The sequence below is a fragment of the Pestalotiopsis fici genome, assembly GCF_000516985.1.
Source record: "Pestalotiopsis fici W106-1 unplaced genomic scaffold PFICI_Scf_11, whole genome shotgun sequence".
In the NCBI taxonomy this organism is placed as follows: domain Eukaryota; kingdom Fungi; phylum Ascomycota; class Sordariomycetes; order Amphisphaeriales; family Sporocadaceae; genus Pestalotiopsis; species Pestalotiopsis fici.
Genome location: NW_006917101.1, coordinates 1,157,648 through 1,177,557, shown reverse-complemented (window position 1 = coordinate 1,177,557; position 19,910 = coordinate 1,157,648). Strand labels below are relative to the sequence as shown.

The 19,910-nt window shown below is 49.7% G+C and overlaps 9 protein-coding genes across 9 annotated transcripts; 5 read left to right on the top strand and 4 right to left on the bottom strand.

Moving 5' to 3' along the window:
• Positions 1–686: 686 nt before the first annotated feature.
• Positions 687–1,765, top strand: PFICI_13345 (uncharacterized protein; the record flags this gene model as incomplete). The annotated part of the gene is made up of 2 exons (XM_007841926.1): positions 687–1,450; positions 1,513–1,765. 2 exons carry the CDS (start codon positions 687–689, stop codon positions 1,763–1,765), a joined length of 1,017 nt encoding a protein of 338 aa, XP_007840117.1.
• A 191-nt stretch (positions 1,766–1,956) lies between these two features.
• Positions 1,957–2,645, bottom strand: PFICI_13344 (uncharacterized protein; the record flags this gene model as incomplete). Its single annotated transcript, XM_007841925.1, has 2 exons — positions 1,957–2,456; positions 2,516–2,645. 2 exons carry the CDS (start codon positions 2,643–2,645, stop codon positions 1,957–1,959), a joined length of 630 nt encoding a protein of 209 aa, XP_007840116.1.
• Positions 2,646–5,764: 3,119 nt separating this feature from the next.
• Positions 5,765–6,226, top strand: PFICI_13343 (uncharacterized protein; the record flags this gene model as incomplete). Its single annotated transcript, XM_007841924.1, has 1 exon — positions 5,765–6,226. One exon carries the CDS (start codon positions 5,765–5,767, stop codon positions 6,224–6,226), a length of 462 nt encoding a protein of 153 aa, XP_007840115.1.
• Positions 6,227–7,361: 1,135 nt separating this feature from the next.
• Positions 7,362–9,969, top strand: PFICI_13342 (uncharacterized protein; the record flags this gene model as incomplete). The annotated part of the gene is made up of 4 exons (XM_007841923.1): positions 7,362–7,398; positions 7,475–7,534; positions 7,595–7,686; positions 7,744–9,969. 4 exons carry the CDS (start codon positions 7,362–7,364, stop codon positions 9,967–9,969), a joined length of 2,415 nt encoding a protein of 804 aa, XP_007840114.1.
• Positions 9,970–10,578: 609 nt separating this feature from the next.
• PFICI_13341 (uncharacterized protein) lies at positions 10,579–11,574 on the bottom strand (the record flags this gene model as incomplete). Its single annotated transcript, XM_007841922.1, has 1 exon — positions 10,579–11,574. One exon carries the CDS (start codon positions 11,572–11,574, stop codon positions 10,579–10,581), a length of 996 nt encoding a protein of 331 aa, XP_007840113.1.
• Positions 11,575–12,108: 534 nt separating this feature from the next.
• Positions 12,109–13,797, bottom strand: PFICI_13340 (uncharacterized protein; the record flags this gene model as incomplete). Its single annotated transcript, XM_007841921.1, has 4 exons — positions 12,109–12,723; positions 12,781–13,135; positions 13,219–13,383; positions 13,439–13,797. The coding sequence occupies 4 exons, from the start codon at positions 13,795–13,797 to the stop codon at positions 12,109–12,111; spliced, it is 1,494 nt and encodes a 497-aa protein (XP_007840112.1).
• Positions 13,798–14,257: 460 nt separating this feature from the next.
• Positions 14,258–15,229, top strand: PFICI_13339 (uncharacterized protein; the record flags this gene model as incomplete). Its single annotated transcript, XM_007841920.1, has 1 exon — positions 14,258–15,229. The coding sequence occupies one exon, from the start codon at positions 14,258–14,260 to the stop codon at positions 15,227–15,229; it is 972 nt and encodes a 323-aa protein (XP_007840111.1).
• An 863-nt stretch (positions 15,230–16,092) lies between these two features.
• PFICI_13338 (uncharacterized protein) lies at positions 16,093–17,019 on the top strand (the record flags this gene model as incomplete). The annotated part of the gene is made up of 2 exons (XM_007841919.1): positions 16,093–16,435; positions 16,529–17,019. 2 exons carry the CDS (start codon positions 16,093–16,095, stop codon positions 17,017–17,019), a joined length of 834 nt encoding a protein of 277 aa, XP_007840110.1.
• Positions 17,020–17,149: 130 nt separating this feature from the next.
• PFICI_13337 (uncharacterized protein) lies at positions 17,150–19,748 on the bottom strand (the record flags this gene model as incomplete). The annotated part of the gene is made up of 10 exons (XM_007841918.1): positions 17,150–17,688; positions 17,760–17,943; positions 17,996–18,171; positions 18,228–18,376; positions 18,426–18,550; positions 18,610–19,154; positions 19,210–19,332; positions 19,386–19,444; positions 19,504–19,626; positions 19,699–19,748. 10 exons carry the CDS (start codon positions 19,746–19,748, stop codon positions 17,150–17,152), a joined length of 2,073 nt encoding a protein of 690 aa, XP_007840109.1.
• Positions 19,749–19,910: the final 162 nt, after the last annotated feature.

The window sequence follows — 19,910 nt, the reverse complement described above, 5'->3', positions numbered from 1 at the left end:
GTTCTTGTTATCTCTCTAGAGGTAGAAAGGATAGAATCAGTGGTGATACTAAATGTGACGACGCAAAATGCCAAATTAACATCACAAGCAAGGTTGGTCGTAATGTCAGCGCATATCCAATTTGGTAGGACAACTCTTTCATATGCTAACCTGTGGTATATCTTGGCACAGCACTATATAGGTATAAATCAGGTGTCTGCACAAGAGCAAGGTTGCCAATAGTATTGTTTGTGGCGAGTCCTATCGCACGTTTCGTCTGCGGGCGAGATGCAGTGTTTGCCATTCCACGCATTGGATCACGCTCAATATTTGAGCTCGCCACTATTCATGAGTCTCTAAATCCAGGCGCAGCCACATTTGCGCCAGGTTCGGTTCTGCACATCCGTGGGCCTGGGGATGGAGACCTCGGTAGTATTTGGAGATGCATAGGGAGGAGGACTGAGTGCATCAACAGCCAATCCGAGTGATACAATGCAGTTGCAGCCAATCCACAGAAACAACCCCCGCAATCCGTCAAGATTCGAAATCCGTATATTAACAGGGGGTATCGCCATCATGTCAATTCTCAGTGCCCAAGAATTGTTGTACCTCTTTGTCTACCCCACATCCGAGTTCGTTCAAGCAAGTTTTGGAGAGGGGATTCGTTTCGAAACGCTTGAAGAACCGATATATCACAGCCAGAAAACATGTCTTTGAACAATTCGATAGCCTCGAATGTCCTCAAAAAGCTGGGAGACCAGGCTGGCAGCATGAAAACTCTCGTTTCTCTAGTGCTTGAGAGATTACAAAAGGCCATGGCGAAATTTCCAAGGATCCCAGGCGCTTTGGGCTTGACCAAGGTTCTTGTCGCCTTCTCGGCCATTTACACACTAAACAAGGCACTCACTCATCGTGTGGTGGGCGGCAGAGATGCCAAAAATGCCTTCAAGCGGGGCGAAGAGATCATTCTCATCACCGGCGGCAGTAGCGGCATGGGACTGGTCATGGCTGAAATGTTTGCTAAGCAGGGCATCAAGGTGGCAGTCATTGACATCAACGGCCCCAAGGGCACACTGCCCGCCGGAGTCAAGTTCTACCAGGGCGATGTGACCTCGCCCGAGTCCCTGCATAAAGCGGCAGAGTCGATTCGCTACGACTTGGGACATCCGTCGGTCATCATCAACAATGCCGGCCTTCTCAACCTTGGCAGCATCATCAATATTGATCCGGCCAAAGTTCAGCGCCTGCTCAACGTCAATGTCACGGCTCTCTTTCTGGTATCCAAGGAATTTCTGCCGGCCATGGTTGAGCGCAACCACGGTCACGTCGTGACCATTGCGAGTATGGCGAGCTATGTTGCCATTGCTGGCATGGTCGACTACGCCGCATCCAAGGCAGCGGCTCTCGCCTTCCACGAGGGCCTTACACAGGAACTGAAACACAGATACGATGCCCCTAGGATCAGAACTACGTGAGTCACCACAATTCTAGATCGTGGTATTACTCATCATCAATCGTCTGACATTCATGTAGTGTCGTAAATCCATCGTGGGTGAGGACTCCCATGACCGCCGAGATCGCCAGGCACGCAACGATCAAAGGCCCAATGATAGAGCCCGATACCGTGGCGTCGGCTGTCGTGAAGCAAGTCATTAGTGGTCGCGGCGGCCAGCTGATGCTGCCTTGGGACATCTCATACCTGGCAAGTCTCAGAGGCTTTCCTATATGGCTACAAGAATACTTCAGGAGCACCAATGCAGGGATCCTTCACTGGACACATGTTTAGGCTGTACCTACTGGGTGACTAAGTGTGTTCTTAATTCGACTTTCTCCGAGATAGCTTGGATTCAATTGGCGAACGACAACATGCCATGGCTGCAGGATGACAAATTGAATCAAATTATTCGTTTTGAGTGCACCCTCCTTTTCTCATGGGTATCCTGCTGTACCAGTGAGAGGTCTCGCGTTGGCTCCATTTTACTTTACAATCTTTTCTAGAGTAATTTGTACTGCAGTACAATAATTGGAGGTCTCATAGGGCGCAACAGACCAGAAAAAAGTTGTGAACATGCCCCAGCAGATGAACCATTGCGACAGAAATTCTCCTACTTCTGCATCAACGCCAAAGATATTGGATGACCCATTGATACCTAGCCGGCCGCTGCTCTCCTGAACAGAAACGTATTGAATGGGCCAGGTATAGTTGTCTTCAGGGTGCGCAAAGTACGCCTGTGCTAAAGGTGTACTGGGAGTGTATGCAAGTCGAAGGTGTGCAGCACCAGGTACAGGATCGTCGGGGTCTGGCGTCTTGAGGCCGGGATTTGAGTACGATATGAGGTCGGCGCGGTTGTCGGTGGAATTCGAGGGTCGATAGAGCATGAAGTGACTATCCTCACTGATTCTGGCATCGTGTCCGCTTTTCGCGGGGTCATAGGTGAAGAAGCCCGTCCTGCTGTTGGGGTCTCGGTATGCGTATCCTATTGGGCGTCGTCAGCTATTAATGATAAGAGCAGGGGATGTATGTAGGATCAAGTACCGTCAACTGAAATGTTCTTGTCGCTGGTGATATGCAACCAGTATGGACCTTCCCTCTTGCCGACTCCTTGGCTTTGCTGAGCTTGGCTGGGTAGAGTGAGCCAAAGGAACCAATCCACGTTGAACAACATTCTGTCAGTCTTGACGGACCAGATTAGGCCAATGCTCTTATTCGAGAAAGAAAAGAGTCCAATAAGTGTGCTCGAATAGGTGCGAATTAACGGTAAATAGGGATTCTGTGCCTAGATTACTCCAGTCAATAACATAGCTGATGAGTAAATTAAAAACACCAATGATGTATCTTTATACGTTATGCTTGGTAAGAACGACCATCATACTGTGTACAAGACTCCAATGTGAGCCTAGTATATGTACACGAGATGCGACTACTTTGGTGTGACAGCAATTTGAAGAACAACAAATACGCGAGGAAGTCACAATGTTATCCATGCTCATCATATTGTACCTTCTGTATCGTACAGGGTCTGAAATACCGCGTCATCTGCGGCTATAAGGCCTCACGGCACCGAAGGACTGCTTTCGCCCAGCCACAAAATATCAAGAGTGAATTTGCAATTTATGCACTCACTAATGCTAAAATTGCTTAGAAATTGCAATGCAATGACTGCCCTCCTTGAGATTCTATGAATGAAGTCTTTGAAAACATTCCAAAGGTTGATGGCCAACAAACGTACTAGATTACCTCCTTGACTACCAAAAGCATTCACCATTCGGTGGTTACCCGAGTGGGTAACGGCATGGCATTGCACATGTCCGGTGTACGTAGCCATCTTTGCAGACTCCCGATCGCGTTTGGAGCTGGTCATTAACTGTGTACTGTCTCAAACTGAAGAGTTGTACCTACGGCTCGGCTAGGTGCATGTTGGAATTATTTTCTCTCATTTTCTTTGATGCTTGCAATTGGTATTATAACGCTGTGCCTGCGTTAGACTTTGTCTCAATTTCAAGTAAATGAACTCGTACTCAAACGTAGGCCTATGCCTGAAAGACTGATCTGGTCAAGATCGAGGATATGCATCTTGTTCAAACCCTGCTCTCCCAAGGCTTTCAAGAACTTGCGAATACAATTTGCAAGTGTGCAAGATATCCTCATCCCGACTCGTTTCTCTACCAACTGTTCCAATTCAACAACATCGATGAATACTAGCTTGATGACTAAATAGCTCAGTTTCCTCCCTCCCTCTCAACCGCTATCTTCTTCGCGAAAGCGTACAGGTTACCTTGAGGATGAGACAGCACCGTAATCGGTAGAATGCTCGTATCGACGGCTCTGAGACCAAACACCAAAAACTCAGCCCTCGCTGAGTACGACCCCGCCTGCAATTTGCGTACCCATGGAACAGGTACCTAGAAGATACCAGACGGCTCACGTTTGAACGGATTATACTCGAGTATCTCACCATAATTACTCTGAAATCCAATGCAAGAATGCGCCTCTGGTCCAATTTTGGATGCACTTCTAGCGTCAGTTTGCTCAGAACCCCCAAAGCCTCCTTCATGGCCGCAACCGCGCGTCAAGTATCTGCTACATCGGAAGACCAATGCAGTTTGATTAATGGCGAATTTTACCATATTGGTGCTGGGGCTTGCGTGAGAGCATCCATGCGCCGGTTGTGCCCATTATGGTCAGGTCTGTGCCAAAGTCGCTGACCACGATAGAGGCCGCGTCGGCGAGACGCGGGACATGAGGCCCGACTAGGTCGCACAAGCCTCCGCCGAAACCTACTGAATGTGATATTTGTGTGCTGGAGGGAGGGTGGTATGGGGCTTCTTATCTACAAGGTGATAGAATCCATTGACTTCAGGGAAGCCCGAGTGGCTAGAATGCAGCTGGCCCAGCGTTGCTTGACTAAATGGGCAGCACTGCTTACTAAACACACTGATACTGATACTGCTCAAGCTTCTCAGTTTGTCAGAGTTCAAATTTCGAATCCTATTGAAATGCCGGCTTCCGAATTTGGCTTTTAAAGTTGTCAAACAAACTATTGTGGCTTTATAGTTTCAACAGCATCATCTTCTTCTTCGAAATCTTCCATTTCGAGTATTGGATCAATGGGAGTTAAGGTATAGTGGGGCGTTCTTATTCCCGACCCTGAATAGTGTGGCGCACTTAGAGTAGAGAGGAGTTTGGCGTACTTAGGGTTAAGGGACAATCTCGGACGTCACCATCTTTGGTAACATGGAACATGAACGATATGAATATCCAAGTAGAATACGGACATGATTTTGAGGGCATCAAAACATACAAATAATTAGTTTCCAGGTAGTGAATAGGACTAATCTGTTAACCAATGCGAGGGTTGGAACCCTGACCTGATATAAAATGCCACCGAGACGCTGGTACGGCCAACTGTAGACGAACAAAAACAATTGCATTAGTCGCGTGCCACTAGCAGTAGAAAGATGAAAAGCTCCTAGTGCACTATAATTGCCGAAGCTAGGTGCCATCTCCATCTGACATTGGGAACCAGTCTTTTCATGATGTGGTACACTTCTCTAATTTTTGCTGCCTCCCATCATTCCGTTTGATGTGATTGCCTTGCCCAAGTCCGCCCTTGCATTACTGGCTGCAGAGATATTCCCCGTCTTTGCAACTTTGAAGACTCCCCAACCAATACGACCCAGCATCATGGTTCCGACCCTTCCGCCATTCAGATCAACAAAACAAGACTTCAAGAAATCCATGTGTCTCTAGACATGCGAATTTCTATGTCGATGATGGAACTCCTGACGGCGATTTGACATCATTTTTATATCACTAGAATGTCCTGGCGTGAGGGGTAGCTACCTCTATACTATATATTAGCTATAGCAGGCATGGATCAGGGTTGTCACTACTCGGAGCCGACCTCCCACTAACATGTTTAGCTGCACATTCGACTGCTAGACATGGCACGACCTCCCAGCGACAACCGCTCGCAAGACTTGGTAGAGAGTTCCGAGGACTACCAACGGTTCCAGACCAACGAGGGTAATCTTGACTCCTACCTTGCTTGTTATATGCAGCTAATCGGGCAGCACGGAGATGTCGTCATGTAGTTTATTCTTGCCATGTGCTTCTGGAAAGGTAAGGAGGATTGCCCAGAGACCGAATTAATTCTGTGGGATTCTTATAAGATGGCCAACCGCCAGATTCAACTCACGGAGGTCGACTTTGTTGCAACCTAGTCGACTATAAGCCCGGCTTGTCGATCTACCCTTTAATCACCTCTGCTCATATCCGGCCAAGATGGCGCCCGTCAAAGAACTAAGCAATTGGCTTCCTACTCGGTCGATCCCGGAGCTGGCAACCAAGATCATCGCTCGTCAGACAGCCACGACTACCGTCGTCGCCCCGGCGCCCAATAACAACAACAATAACAACAACCTTTCGGGCGGAGCAATCGCCGGGATTGTCATTGGCTCCGTCGCTGGCTTCCTGCTGCTCTCTTGGTTGCTCTATTCGTGCTTCAACCTGAGCCGACCCCGAAACTGGGGCGAGACGTTTGGCGAGAAGGATACAGTGTATACTCGTTCGCCTAGCCGTAGTCGTCATCGTCATCACCACCATCACCACCACTCAAGGCGGAATTCCGAGGTCCGTCCCGTTTATGTCGAGACCAGAGGCCGCAGTCCGAGGTCGCCGCAGCCCGTCTATTATGCCAGGGATGTCCGTCGATCGAAGAGAGATGGTAGATCATATTATGGCTAAGTCTCTCGTCACACGAGAGAGATGGAAGCACTCAAACATTACTGTCAGAACTGCGTGGCAGATGTCTCGTGTGTAGACCATATTGCACCGCAGTTATATACGAGTTTAGGAAGATGAGGACAACCTGTGCATCCAAGGATGGTTGGAGATGAGCAGGAATTTCGGCCACAATATAATGGACCATCATAGGCTCATAGATGATGGTTTTATGACGATTAGGTTCATGAATGAATGATTAGATACTTGGGAATGTAATCAATGTATGTGATACGGATACTCGAATTTTGAGCTCATATTTGAGGTAGCAATTACTGCATGTACAAGAAGTAGTACATATATTGATGTCCACTCCATAATGACTGTAGTTGGAAGACGACTGATAGTACATCGTTGTGGCTGACAACTTGTTCCTATCTTGAGAACCCTAGCTGTGAAGTGCAAACAATGGAATAACAAACACAGCGCCGATTTTAATATACATGTTTTTAAAATAAAAATTTAAAGCCTCTTGCACTGTAGAGTGATGATAGATTATAGGCACATGCAATTCTCATGTTTAAATGATGTTTGGGCAACATATGCAGCTTCCAGCGTATAATATCGTTACTAGGTATATCATGTAGCGACCTTTCGCCTGGCAGCTACCTCAAGTCAAGCAAAGCTCAAAGCATCGATGGAATCGGGTATATAGAAGAAGTCAAGACTTTGATTGAAAAAAGCAGGTACAAACAGTCCCGTCTTCTGAAATAGAAGGAGAAATTGATGGAAGAAGAAAAAAGAAAACAGAAACAGAGATGCCTAATTCCCGTACATTATGCATGTCTTGGTAGGTAGGCACCTGCACAGGACCTGCATTACAGTAGGCAGGCACCTACCTGGCGATGCATCCATCGCAACATTAGATACTGCATACATAGGTACTAGTAGGTAGGTACAATCACTGCCTGGACCCTGGACTCGCTCTAGGTACCTACGTAAGAGGCCCCACGTGAGCTGGCGCCTTAGCGCGTTGTAGCAACTCAAATTCCCCAGATCAGCGACACGTCCCATCTACCCGTCCGACATTTGACGACCACGAGCTTGCCGGCCGTGCAGCATGACCGTGTCTCGCCTGGCCCGCTGAAAGACAATCAGCATGTGGGTGTTGGAGCATGAGGGCGATGCCCTCCAAGGTATGAAACCAGAGGCGATTGTTTGCTTCCTTTGCCCGTGGTAATCTTCAGCTGGCTGACCAACTTTTTGCTGCAGGCAAGCGACTCTGGTTGCGCCCGGGCAAGCGCTATCTCTTCGGACGAACCATTGCAGAGCGTAAGCTGATACCGTGATGCATCGCGTTGCGTCGCTTCCAAAATACTCACTCCTTGGCAGCTGGCATGCTTGCGATTCATGGCCATAAAGCAACGTCCGTTTCCCGCAAACATGTCACAATCGAAGTTGATGCAGTCAGAAAAGGCGACTCGGTAGGCTAGCTTGGTTGCACATGGGAGACACGACATCTTTAAGCTGACCGAGTGCAGCAAAACTTATCAACCCGGTCCAAAGTCACAGTCGAAGATCTCGGATCAAAACTCGGTACTACTGTCAATGAGAACAAGATCAAGGGCGAAAAGTATGTTGTCGACCAGGAGGAAAACGACCTCAAGTTGGGCAACATGTCCGGATTCAAGATAACATGGTTCCCCGTTGTCCTGAGCTTCTCATTTTCTGCCCGAGAATTGGAGGCCGGCGCCCAGACACGACTGCAAAGCAACTTTGAGCAGCTCGACGTCAAGTTGCTGGCCGAGATTGACTCCAAATTCACCACGCATGTGGTCAACAAGAAACGCAATACTGCCAAAGGACTCCAGGCTCTAATCAATGGCACATATCTTGTGGATGACGGTTTCATGAACGCATTACTCGAAGCGACACGGGCTGACGACCTGGGCGGAGGTGTCACACGAAGCGCGCTGGAGGCCGACTTTGATGCGCACTGGCCGGATGCCATGGATTTTCTTCCAGCGCCAGGCAACGAGCCAGTGCAGAGGCCTGCGGAAGCCTTTGCACCAAATCCAGAAAGACGCGAGATATTCGATGGCTATACCTTCATCTTCTATGACTCCAAGCAACACAACAGTCTGATTGGTCCAATCACAGATGGCAAAGGGAAAGCCTTGTGGAGAGAGGTTGTGCCCAACGAAACGCAAATCGACGATTTCATTCGCTATGTCAAGTCGGTCGCTGGTGAGAAGGGCTTGGGCGAATTCGAGGATGGCAGCGAAGGCAAGGGCGTTGTTGTGGTGAGGTATGTGCCTGCCGAACCGGCCTGGTATCAGGAATTCTACACGGCCGTGTCACTGCGTCTTGATCACAGACTCATTGACCAAAAGGATTTTCTTGACGCAATTCTGGCCTGCGATGCAAGTGGATTGAGGCGACCTTTGGAGGTTGAAACACCTGGTCCTACCCAGAACGAGCCAAACGTCCCTGAGCAGCCTATGGACGTGGATATTGAGCAGCCGCCAGCATCTCCTGCACCGCGAGTCATGACGCGCCGGCCAGCTCTCACTACTAGGAAGAAATTCAAGGGTTTCGTATCCGACAGCGACTCGGACGGCGACAGTAAGGCTGATGTCCTGGCGGAAGAAGTCCTGACTGCACCGTCGCAACCGCCTGATGCTGTCGAATCATCCCAGGAGGGACTTTTCGTATCGCAAGAAGTGGATTCTCAAGAGCCAGAAGCAGTAGTCGAAACAGCTCAAAGATCTCAGAGGAAACGGCCTGCCCCCAGAAGCCTAGATGAAGATTTCGCCCCAACTGCAGCCCAGCTCAAACGCCGCAGATTAGAGCTTGGACAAGACCCCATCCCACGCCAATCTACACCGGAAACCTCGGCTCAGCCAGAGACTGACTTGGAAACAACGAAGGGCCGAAAGGGAACCAAAGCAAAGGATGTCAAGGTCAAGAAGGAATTTGACGTCCTTGAGATTGCGGGGCGGAACCGCGAAGAGGCTGAAGCCAAAGCACGAGCAGAACGCGATGAACTGGAAGCCAATGCAGAGGACCTTGATTTGGCTGAAATTGGCCGCTTACAAATTGTAGAGACGATGGAGCTTCGAAGGGACCTTGGGCCAACACGAACGCGGGATCAGGACATCGCGGATGGTCGTTGGAACCCTGCCTGGAATGGCCGTAAGAATTTCAAAAAGTTCCGACAAAGGGGTGCGGTCGAGGCTGCACGTCCACCGCAGAGAATTATTATCGAGCTAGAAGAGGCAAAGTCCAACACTGGCGGAATCGGTGATGACTATTGGCTCGAGGATGAAGCAACGCAAAAACGAAAAAGGAACACCCAGCGGGAATCACAGAGCCAAGCATCTGGCATTCTCAGCACCAACAAGTCTACTCGGCAAAGTCGAAAATCTGCTTCGGTACAAAACGGCGAAGGCGAGTCTGATGCTGGAAACACATTGATGGAAGACCTCGACGCAAGCAACCAAACAGAGAATGTAGATGACGACGAGGAGCCAGTCTCCTCTGCGGTTAGACGACGTGGTACAAGAGACACGTTTACGCCTCAGGAATCGCTTCGATCCCAGCGAACAACGCAGAGATCGACAATTCCCAGGGGCGCAGCAAAGCGACCAGCACCAGCCCCGCCAGCTAAAGAGCAACCAGCCAAGAGATCAAGGAGAGACAATATTCCAGACAGCGACGACGATGATAGTGAGGACGAGCTCAGATTTAGATTCAGAAAGCGATAGGGCAAAACAGGGATTATTGGACTCGGTGATAATCGATCGCGTCCACTCATTGTACTGGCGCCTATGGGTCCTGCGAGCAACATCGCAGTCAGAGATATAAATCCAAACATTGGGATGTATGCTCTCGAACTAGTACCTAGCTATACCTAGCATATACAATGCGCCCAAAGTCTAAAGTTTGATGTCAAGTGTCCCTTGAACCATGTTGACATACCTCATTTGACCTAGATTACAGCTGCTGTGCCTCTATGACATCAATTCCGAAGGCGGGTATCTTTCTATCAAACACGTTCTATTCTGCCCAAGACCGAAACATCACATGCCAAACTGCCTCGCATGTGCTTTTGGATGCTTAATTGTACGCGAGTCCTAATTCACATCATCGGCTGATCATGCAATGAAGCAATTCATGAAAATCAAAGCATGATTTGTCAGCCCGAGGTTTTGAAGGCGAGCGGCATTTCTTCAGGTGCTGTACTTGTGATCCGTAACGGTCAACTTGCACAAGACAGTCATGTGTCACTGGAGAGTCGCGGCAAGCGCAAAAGTTGACGCCGCAGACATCCAGGGAGGATTCTGGTGGTTTACATGTGAGATGGACAATTAATTTCAGTCCATCTCATCCATCTTTCCATTGCCGGCTTCCTCTCCTTCCTCGACCAACATGCCAATCAGGCTGGTGGCCAGCATGCCCTCGTAGTTGACCCAGGGATGAATCTCGCCAAAAAGCTTGGTGCCGTCTCGGCCGGCGCAGCGCATGAGCTCGGGCTCGCCGCCGGGATGAAAGGGCAGGTAGGGCGTGAGGTTGTACACGCGACCGCCCAGCGCCGTCCAGGCGTCCTTGCCCTTGCGGCCCGTCATCTTCTTGAGCATGGACGGCGTCACCTTGAGGTACGGCGTGCCGGGCGGCAGGTTCCGCAGGTCCGAGGTCGGCGAGTTGGCGAGCCGCGCCCAGTCGAGCGGCGAGTGGCCCGGCTCGAGGATCACCTTGCGCGACGGCTTGGCGGGCTTGGTGGAGTGTGTCGGCGGCGGCGCCAGGGTCGAAGTGCCTGGCTGCCGGGCGGACGAGGCCAAGCTGTTGGGAGGGGCGAGACCGCCGCCACCTCGGGATGGGGTGGGCGAGAGGAGAGACGAGCTGTTGTTGACGCCGTTGAGTCGCGGAGGCCGTGGCGGTGGTGGCATGAGTGACGAAGGTGCAGTTGCTGGTGTTGGGACGGGTGCAGCCGAGAGCGAGGGTATGGCCGGGGGTGCCGCGGCGCCACTTGCGCGTGCTACAGCCGCCGCGGAGGCGGGAGGTTGTGGCGAGAGGGAGAATGAAGGAATGGATCCGGAGGATGTGGATGAGGCGGCGGAAGAGGCGCGCGCCTTTGGTGTCGTTTGTGGTGAGCTACTGCTCGTCGCATCTGAAGTGTCGCTGGCATGTGCCACTATGGACGGCGGTGAGGATGCCACCATAGGTTTGGCTTCCGACTGTGTACTGCCCGAAGAGGGCGTCGTTTTCGTCGTCGGCGACGAGCTCTCATCGCTGGCGGACTCCTCCGACGTTGTATTCTGGGACTGCTCGATCTGAGGCTTGCCTCGCCATAGTGCGAGAAGTGTTTCCATGACGGGTGGGGGTTTCCCAAGGACCATCCAAACCACAAAAGCAAGAACGAGTGTTAGACCCAACAACGCCATTCCCGGCGATGAGTTGAGGGTCGAGAATGAAGGATGGGGGATTACCAGGTCGCGTGTATCCTTTTTCGTCGGCGGAAATGGAGACGCTGCAAGTAGCGTGGTGGGGAGCCGATCTCTTAGTGACGTTCTAATCTGGCTGGATTATTGTAAGCTCCACCATTGGCTAGCAGTTTCCCAGCTGGCCCAGTTCAGCTAGTGTTGCCATTATAACGAGCCCCAATATCTGAATGACCATTGATAAGCACAGGGCCTGATGAGGTTACCGAGATCAAACTGATGCAGAGATTTATTCGTTTTATTTTATTTATATATATATATATATATATATATTTTTTGGCCCAGGTTTACCTTCACACGACTACTTACATAGGGTAGATCAGTATACTATTATGGTTGTAGGGTCTCAACTTGTGAACTATAATGCTCCATGGTGGCTCTCTGTCCAAAGTCATTCCCACGCATTTATAAGGAGTATCTAAAGTGCAGATCCTCGCGTTCAGTTTCATCTGAATCAACAGGAACACTGGCCAGATCGACGGCTACGCCAGCAGCTCCTTGTGCTCGAAATACTGCCTCCCTCTTGCGGTTGCTATTTTTACCACTTAGGTAGAAGATCACCATAGTGACGATGAGGCAAGTCCAGCTAGCGATGCTGCTGGTACACCCTTTTGTATATCGTGGAGCATCTTTATCCTGCCACAATTGCGGACCTGCAATACATCCGGCCGAGTAGAAGATGAAGAACACTGCGCCCACGACGGATTTCTTTGTATTTCCTTTGACATTTGCGCCCATTAGAGCAATGGCTTGGCCCACCGGTGGTGCCGTCGATCCTGCCAGCCAGGTACCAGCGACTATACCCCAAGGATGACTGCTGGGAATAACCAACAACAGGATGCTTCCAATCATGGGCATCATGGCAAGGAAAGTGCCAAAAAGGCATCGTGAGTTTTTGATGTAAAGAGGGCCAAGTGCTCCGATCCAGATAAGAATGAACGAGACACCACCAGACGGTAGACCGATGAGCATAGTTTGAAGGGGCGTGTATCCAAAACCGCTAATGACTTTTGAAGAGAACTAGAATTTGGTCAGCTAAAAGACGGCCAAACATCCTCGTGAATACTTTTCACGAACCTTGACTATGGGTGTCGGGATCGTAATAAATAAGGCCATGAAGCCATATAATAAAGTCCGAGGATCTGTGAGCGCCTCCTTTACTTGGTTCCAATTGATTTCTGACCTGTCCCTGGTGGCTCGATCCCATGCCAGACGCTCAACTGCGAGCTTCCGTTCGTGTTCTTTTAGAAACCATGCAGTTGATGGCCCAAGTGGCATAAAGACAAGGAATAGTATACCAGAGACCACAGTCAAGCCGCCACACACGATGAACATGACGCGCCATGTAGAAATTGACATGTGGGATAAACCAATGCCATACATCAGTAGCCCGCCTGCCACCTGAGAGACACCAAACATACAGACCCAAACCCTGTTGAAATCAGCATGGTATTATCATTCAGGTAGACGGGGGAAAGTAGAGCCTAGTGTCTGGGATGGCTACTTTTCACTTACGCTACACGAATTGGGTTCTCTTCCCGTTTATACCAAGTGCTTGTGATGATCATGAAAGAAGGTGCAACGGCTCCTTCTGTAAATCCGAGTAAGAAGCGAACTGCTCCAAGACCAGTAAAATTTTGAGTTGCGCCGAGACATCCAGCCACAATGCCCAAAAGAATTCTACGTCATTTAGCCACGAAGAATTTCGGTGAACATGAGGATTAAAACTACTTACATGCAGATACCGACGAATCTGACCACGGGAAATCGGCTCATCAGGTAGGCAGCCGGATATTCCGAGACCAGCTGCCCAAAATAGAAGAGGGAAATGGCCCATGAAAACTCGCCACTGATGAGATCCAAATCTTGCGAAATTCCAAAAACGGACGCGTAGTTGATGCTCTGCTTATCGAGATACTGGAAAAAATACACCAGCGCCATGAGAGGCATGATGACTCTGTCGAGTTTCTTGACCACGGCTCTCTCCTCATCTGAGTCGATTCCATGGCGCAAGGGGATAGTGTCGTCCTTGACTATCGGTTCAGTCTTTTCGACATGCTCGCCAATACACTTATCAGGGTTTGTGGCAGACATGCTGGGGGGAAAAAAAAAAGGAAGGATTACCCAGACCCGCAAATCGTGATTCGAGGAATGAAGATGAAAGTACTGGGTCCATTGGCAAACAAAGTGACTCAACATGAGGGCTAACATTGTTCATTTATAGACATCGAGTGCCACAACCCCATGGGGTTTCTTCCCCAGCTTTGGGACCGGGAACTAGACTTTGTGGGGAGTCCTTGGCCGCGATACAACTGATCACCCCTATTCAATGACCGCCGGATGTGAAAGCCGAACTTGAGATTGACGACTAAGTGAGACTAAACCGCCCATGTACATTTGTACTTGGAATTAGTATAACCATGGAAATCAATATAAATCAAGGCCTCCGTGACGCCGTCTCTATTGTAATGTGGTTTCGTGCGACACCTTGAATAAAAGTTGATGACTCTGCTTCGGAAATACACTTCTCTTTTATTCATTTCTAGTCTCCAACATGGCGCCATATCTGGACTCAACAAATGGAAAAGACACTGCAACACCTGAAGAGAAACCCAACATCTATCTATTGGAAGAGTTCCCTGCAGAAGCGGTACGATACTGCCAGGAGAGGTTCCGCACCGTCCTGCCCACCGATCCCGAAGTGCACAACTGGCGCGAGAATGCAGAATCCATCCTGGTACGAGAACTGACCATTACCGCGCACGACATAGCCTCCGCACGCAAACTCCGCGCTGTTGGCAAGCAAGGAACGGGCATTGACATCATCGACAAGGCGGCATGCGACGAGCGGTCGATTCCAATCTTGAACACGCCCGGGGTCAATGCTCTGTCCGTCGCCGAGCTCGTCTTGTCGCTGGTCATGGCCGTCAAGCGCCAGCTGCGGCCGATAAGCACCAGACAGGCCGCGGGGCTCGAGGTGCGCAAGGAGCACTGCTCGGGCAGCATGATGACGGGGAAGCCGATTGGCGTTCTCGGCATGGGCGCCATTGGCACCTTGGTCGCGCGCATGTTCCAGGCCGCGTTCGCCTGTCCGGTATTTGCGTACGACCCCTTTGCGCCCGCGGATGCTTGGCCGGATATCCAACATGCGCGCGTGCACAGTCTCGACGAGCTGCTCCCGCACGTCGACATGGTGACGCTGCACATCCCGCTCAACTCGGAGACGCGCGGACTCATTGGCCTGCCTCAGTTCCGGCTCATGAGAAAGGACGCCGTGGTGATCAACGTCGCTCGGGGCGGCATTATTAACGAGGCAGACTTGCTGCAGGCTATGGAACAGGGTCTCATTGCTGGCGCCGGCTTGGACTGCCACGAGCAAGAGCCGCCGACGCTGGAACAGTATGGAAGACTGTGGGATACGGGCAAAGTCATCAGTACACCTCATATCGGCGCCACGACCGTCGAGACTCAGAGCAAAACGGCCATTGCAGCCATGGACCGGGTGTATGCACACTTGAGACCGTAGTCAGTTTTACATAGTTGTAGGTAGTAAGAGAACACAACATTATGGAGTAGCATGATTCGTGTTTTCTCTATTCAATTTCATGAACGTTGTGAATGATCTTGGGTAAGTCGTATGACCTAGTTTGTAAGGAAAATACAAAGAAGAACGAAACTTGGAATCAAAATCAAAGCCAATAAAATAGCCGCTGCCGTTGAGGCATGGTACCATCATGATCTTTATTCGTGAATATCTGTCTTCTAAACCGTAGTCGTCTCGAAAGACTCCTCTATGTGTCATGAGTTATGAATTATTCCGCATTTTTAACATATATCGACCTCGGCGAGATCGAGGGAGGCAGGAGGTACAAGTTGAACAAGACTCTTGCGCCTCACCTTCAGTTCAGCACCAGTCACCGTTGATTTTCTTCCTAGTTCCATCATTCGCACTTGAAGCCAATGCCTTGATCTACTGTGGGATTCTGTTGGCTACCACGTGCCCATTTTCGGCCTTGGGGTACAGGAAGACATCATATCCAGCTATATCCACCCATCCCTAGTAGTATACGATAGCGCCACCGTTTGGCTTTCCCCGGAATGCGGGGAATGGCGGGTACTGCGGCCGAGGCGGGCCTATAGTTCGGCTTCCACATCCGTGGCTTCATCTACCCGACAGTGGAGATGTATCATACTGACCTTGACTTGTGTGTGGCTGTACGCATTACGATTCGATGTACAAATCCGTACCTTGGGGGATCAGAAATGAAGGGACGATGCGGTTGAAATGGACTCTGAGTAGACCATGTATATATTCCGTTGACTTTATCATTGAGCTACGTAATTCTTGCTCAGAGTGTACTTTTCTGAGTAACCACCAACCCGCCGAAAATGGGTTCCCTCGAAGAAAGTAGCAGCTCGCGTCCCCTTATCGCCAATAACAACCTCGTCTCTTTGGCCGCAAGCGGCCAGATATGTACAGCTTTTGGCATCAAGATCACGCGCGGCGGTGAGATTGTGCAGATCGCCAAAGCTTCAGGTTATGATTCCCTCTTTATCGACCTCGAGCATACTTGCATGTCCATCCAGGATGCTTCGCAAATGTGCATCACATCTATTGCCAGCGGAATCACACCATTTGTTCGTGTGCCGCATCAATGTGGACATGGGTTCATCCAGCGAGTCCTTGATGTTGGAGCCATGGGCGTCATTATTCCGCACATACATGGTATCGGTAAGATGTCTCAAGCTCTTTGCGGTCTCTTTCCGCGAAAGATATAAAATATACAATATAGACTTGCTGACAATTGACCTTTTGAAACTATAGAAGATGCCCGAAAAGCGATTCAAGTTACCAAATACCCTCCCCTCGGCAAGAGATCGGTCAGCATGGGCTTCCCGCAGTTTCATTACCAGACACCACCTATGAATATTTTCTTGAACGAAATGAACCAATTGGGGTCTCTATGCTTCATCATGATAGAAACAAGAGATGCCCTCGAAGCCGTGGACGAGATTGCGGCCTTGCCAGGCTGCGATGTGCTCCTGATTGGATCCCAGGATTTGGCGACCGAAATCGAGACCATGCCAGACTGGGATGCGCCGGCCTTTTGGCAGGCTCTTGAAAAAGTCGGATACGCGGCCAAGAAACATGGAAAGTTGCTGGGGATCGCGGGTCTGTACCACCGTCCAGACATACTGGGAAGGGTGATCAACGAGCTCGGTGCAAAGTGGATCGTCGGAGCACATGATGTTGGATTGCTATCTCAAGGGGGGCGCATCAACTCTGACCTCTTGAGGAGTCTCCAAAAGTCTTGAAAAAATACATATGATACCAGCATAGGAATACAATCTCTCAAGACCTACCACACAGACACCTGCATCAGCATTACAATTTATCTTCCAGAAAATGGCAATCGAATTTACAGTATGTGCAATCTCTCCAAGTCTAGCACCAATCCTGTGACGTACGGTCTTGGTCAGGTTCGGTCTCCAAGATGGCTCTTTCAATTGCTCTCCAGTCCATCTCAATCGTGCCATCAGTATCCATGCCATCGCCGCGGTACAACTCGAGGAAATTGAAGCCACCTTCACATGAGGCCAGACATGCCGACAGAGAAAGTTCTTCGAATCCCTCACCATGCAGTGTTGGTCCTGAGAATGCATGTGGCTGGGGTGTGATATTGCCAGTCCCGAGGTCATTGCTAGGGCCCGCACCCGGATGGTCCAAAATATCGTTTTGGGAGCCTTCTTCCAAGGCTTCAGTATCATATTGCGTGTCAATATCGAGTTGCACACACATTTGTCGAATCTCTGTCAGCTTTCTCGCAGCTACCCTGTTTCCACACGTACCGAGGTAGCTCAGGACGTCCAGTGCTCCTTTGACATCATTCCGGTAATGTTGAATATTGGAGCTACTCGCCTCGGCTAGAATAAAGACAAAGGCCGCAGAAACAGCAGCATCGAGATCGAAGAACCCAAATTTTGCTACCCCTTTTTCATTAGTGTCTAATGATCAGAAGATGTTACTTGTGCCTTATGCTTGAATGATTACCCACAGAGAATTCCTTGTTTTCGTATTGCCTGCAAAATCTTGATTATCCTCGAAGCAGAGTCAATGCAAATATCGCACAGCCTGAGTATCAATGGTTCGTCGGTCCGAGATGTATGAAGTTCTGTCGGCGGACAGAAATTCTCTCTTGTCCGATAGAGCAATACCGGTCTCGTCATGAGCATTTTTGCCTATCAGATATCAGTTCAGTATAGCCACGACTTCATCCTTTGGTCCGATTACCTGTAGCAACATAAGCCGAAGCGTGGCAGTAGTTCGAGAAGTGATGCAAGTATCAACAGTGTAATCGATGGAAAACTCGCGGCTCATCTTCTGATCGATGTCTAGGAGTTGATTGAGAATGTCTTGTGTTGTCTTGACAAATCCATCATCTGTTTCGTGCTTTCGTCGATACACATCTGAGATCTTCATAAGCATATGCCTTTGAAGCTTGGCTCGTAATTGAGGAGAATACCTCGAATAATCTGTCCAGTGATTCTTGCAATCCTAACGTTGGTACTCAACGCAGTAGCGGAAGCAAACCCAGGCGATTCAAATGGCCAACGAGCTTGCATTTCAGTGTCATCGAGGCCAAACGGATTCCCGGTAGCGGCTGCCAGTCGCCTTTTGACGCATCAGCGTCGTTACTTTGATATAATTTTGCATGGCTCACCTCTCCTGCATATAGACAGACCAAGCTAGACGATTCCTGTGTGTCCTGTCGCTTTGGCGAATCTGGCCGACACTTTCCATGGCCGTCATGCCATGTGATATGGCGAGTCTCAGAGCCATGCCGGCCTATAACATGGCTAAAAGGGACTGCTTGTGGCAGTAGGCAACAAGGGGCAAGATCTTACATAGAGATAAGCATCATCTTTACAGTCAGCGCACTGAAGATAGAAAGCGCAAAGAGCCATGACTTCAATTGCCACTATTCCCGAGGCACGGAGCGAAACGATGCCTGGTGTCTGCCGGGCAGCCTCCTGGAAATATCGAGCCCCAGGTAACGAACCTGATACCCAAGTTTCTCCACGGAGGAGTTCACCAATAGCGAGGACCAGAAGCAATTCGATATCCCATAGACTTCCAATATTGATTTCTGTTTGTGGCTGATCACAGACCAAAGACAGATGATCTCCCAGCGGCCTTGGATCGAAGAGATGCTGCACTGTACCAATCGACGTGAGCACATGATCTAGCAAAGAGTAGGCGTCTTCTTGCGTAGGCCAGTGCAAGCTGGTAGGTGCATCCTCAACTGGGCTTGCCAATTCTGCCAGCAACGAATAAGAGTCAGTATGTGCTTCAGCTGAGCGATCCCACGAATCCGATGCTTTAGACTTGAGATTTTTGACATGGGAACCAAAGCGTGAGCTTGATGACATGACCGGGTCAAGAGCAAGTCCTGTATTACAAGTTAACAGCCTGGGAAGAACAGGAGAGAGAATTGAGAAACTCACGATCTGTCATGTCAGTCGGACTGTCTGATAACCCAGTATCTATGATATTGTGGTTGGGTGGTCGTGTCGATGCCTCGTCTCCAAATTTTGCGCCATTACCCGATGTGCTTGATGGATCGGAGACTTGTAATATCAGCATTCAACGACACGTCTAGATTGAAGGATCATGTACATACTGATATTCTGGTCGGTGTGCCGAGCAATGGATGCTCTTCGCTTCAGGTCTTCAACATACCTGTTTTCAAGACCAATAAGTCGACAAACGCCGAGCGTGGCATACTCGCTTGCACTCACGCGACTGAATATAGTCTCTTTTTTCCGCCATCAGGGAACACACACTCGGATTGACGTCTCGAGAAATGGCGACAGGGCTGTGTGCCTGAGCATTTGATTTTGCGCTCTCGGCATTGCGTGCACCTATTATAGCAAGTATGGTCAATTGGGTCGTTGCAGATGAGCTCGGTCGAGTGGTTGGAACTTGAGACGTACGCTTTGCTAGACCGGGCGGCCTCTACGGTTTGCTGCATGACCAGATGCATGTTTTGTGCGATTCGACATGAAAATGACAGTTCGTTTTGAGCTTTGTACCTACGTAGTCATTGACCAATTCATTGCCGCCTTGACATGACACTGTCGAGGCAATTTGGTGATCATACACTCCAGTGCCACTTTTTCGGCAGGTCAAGTCTGCTGTGCTACTG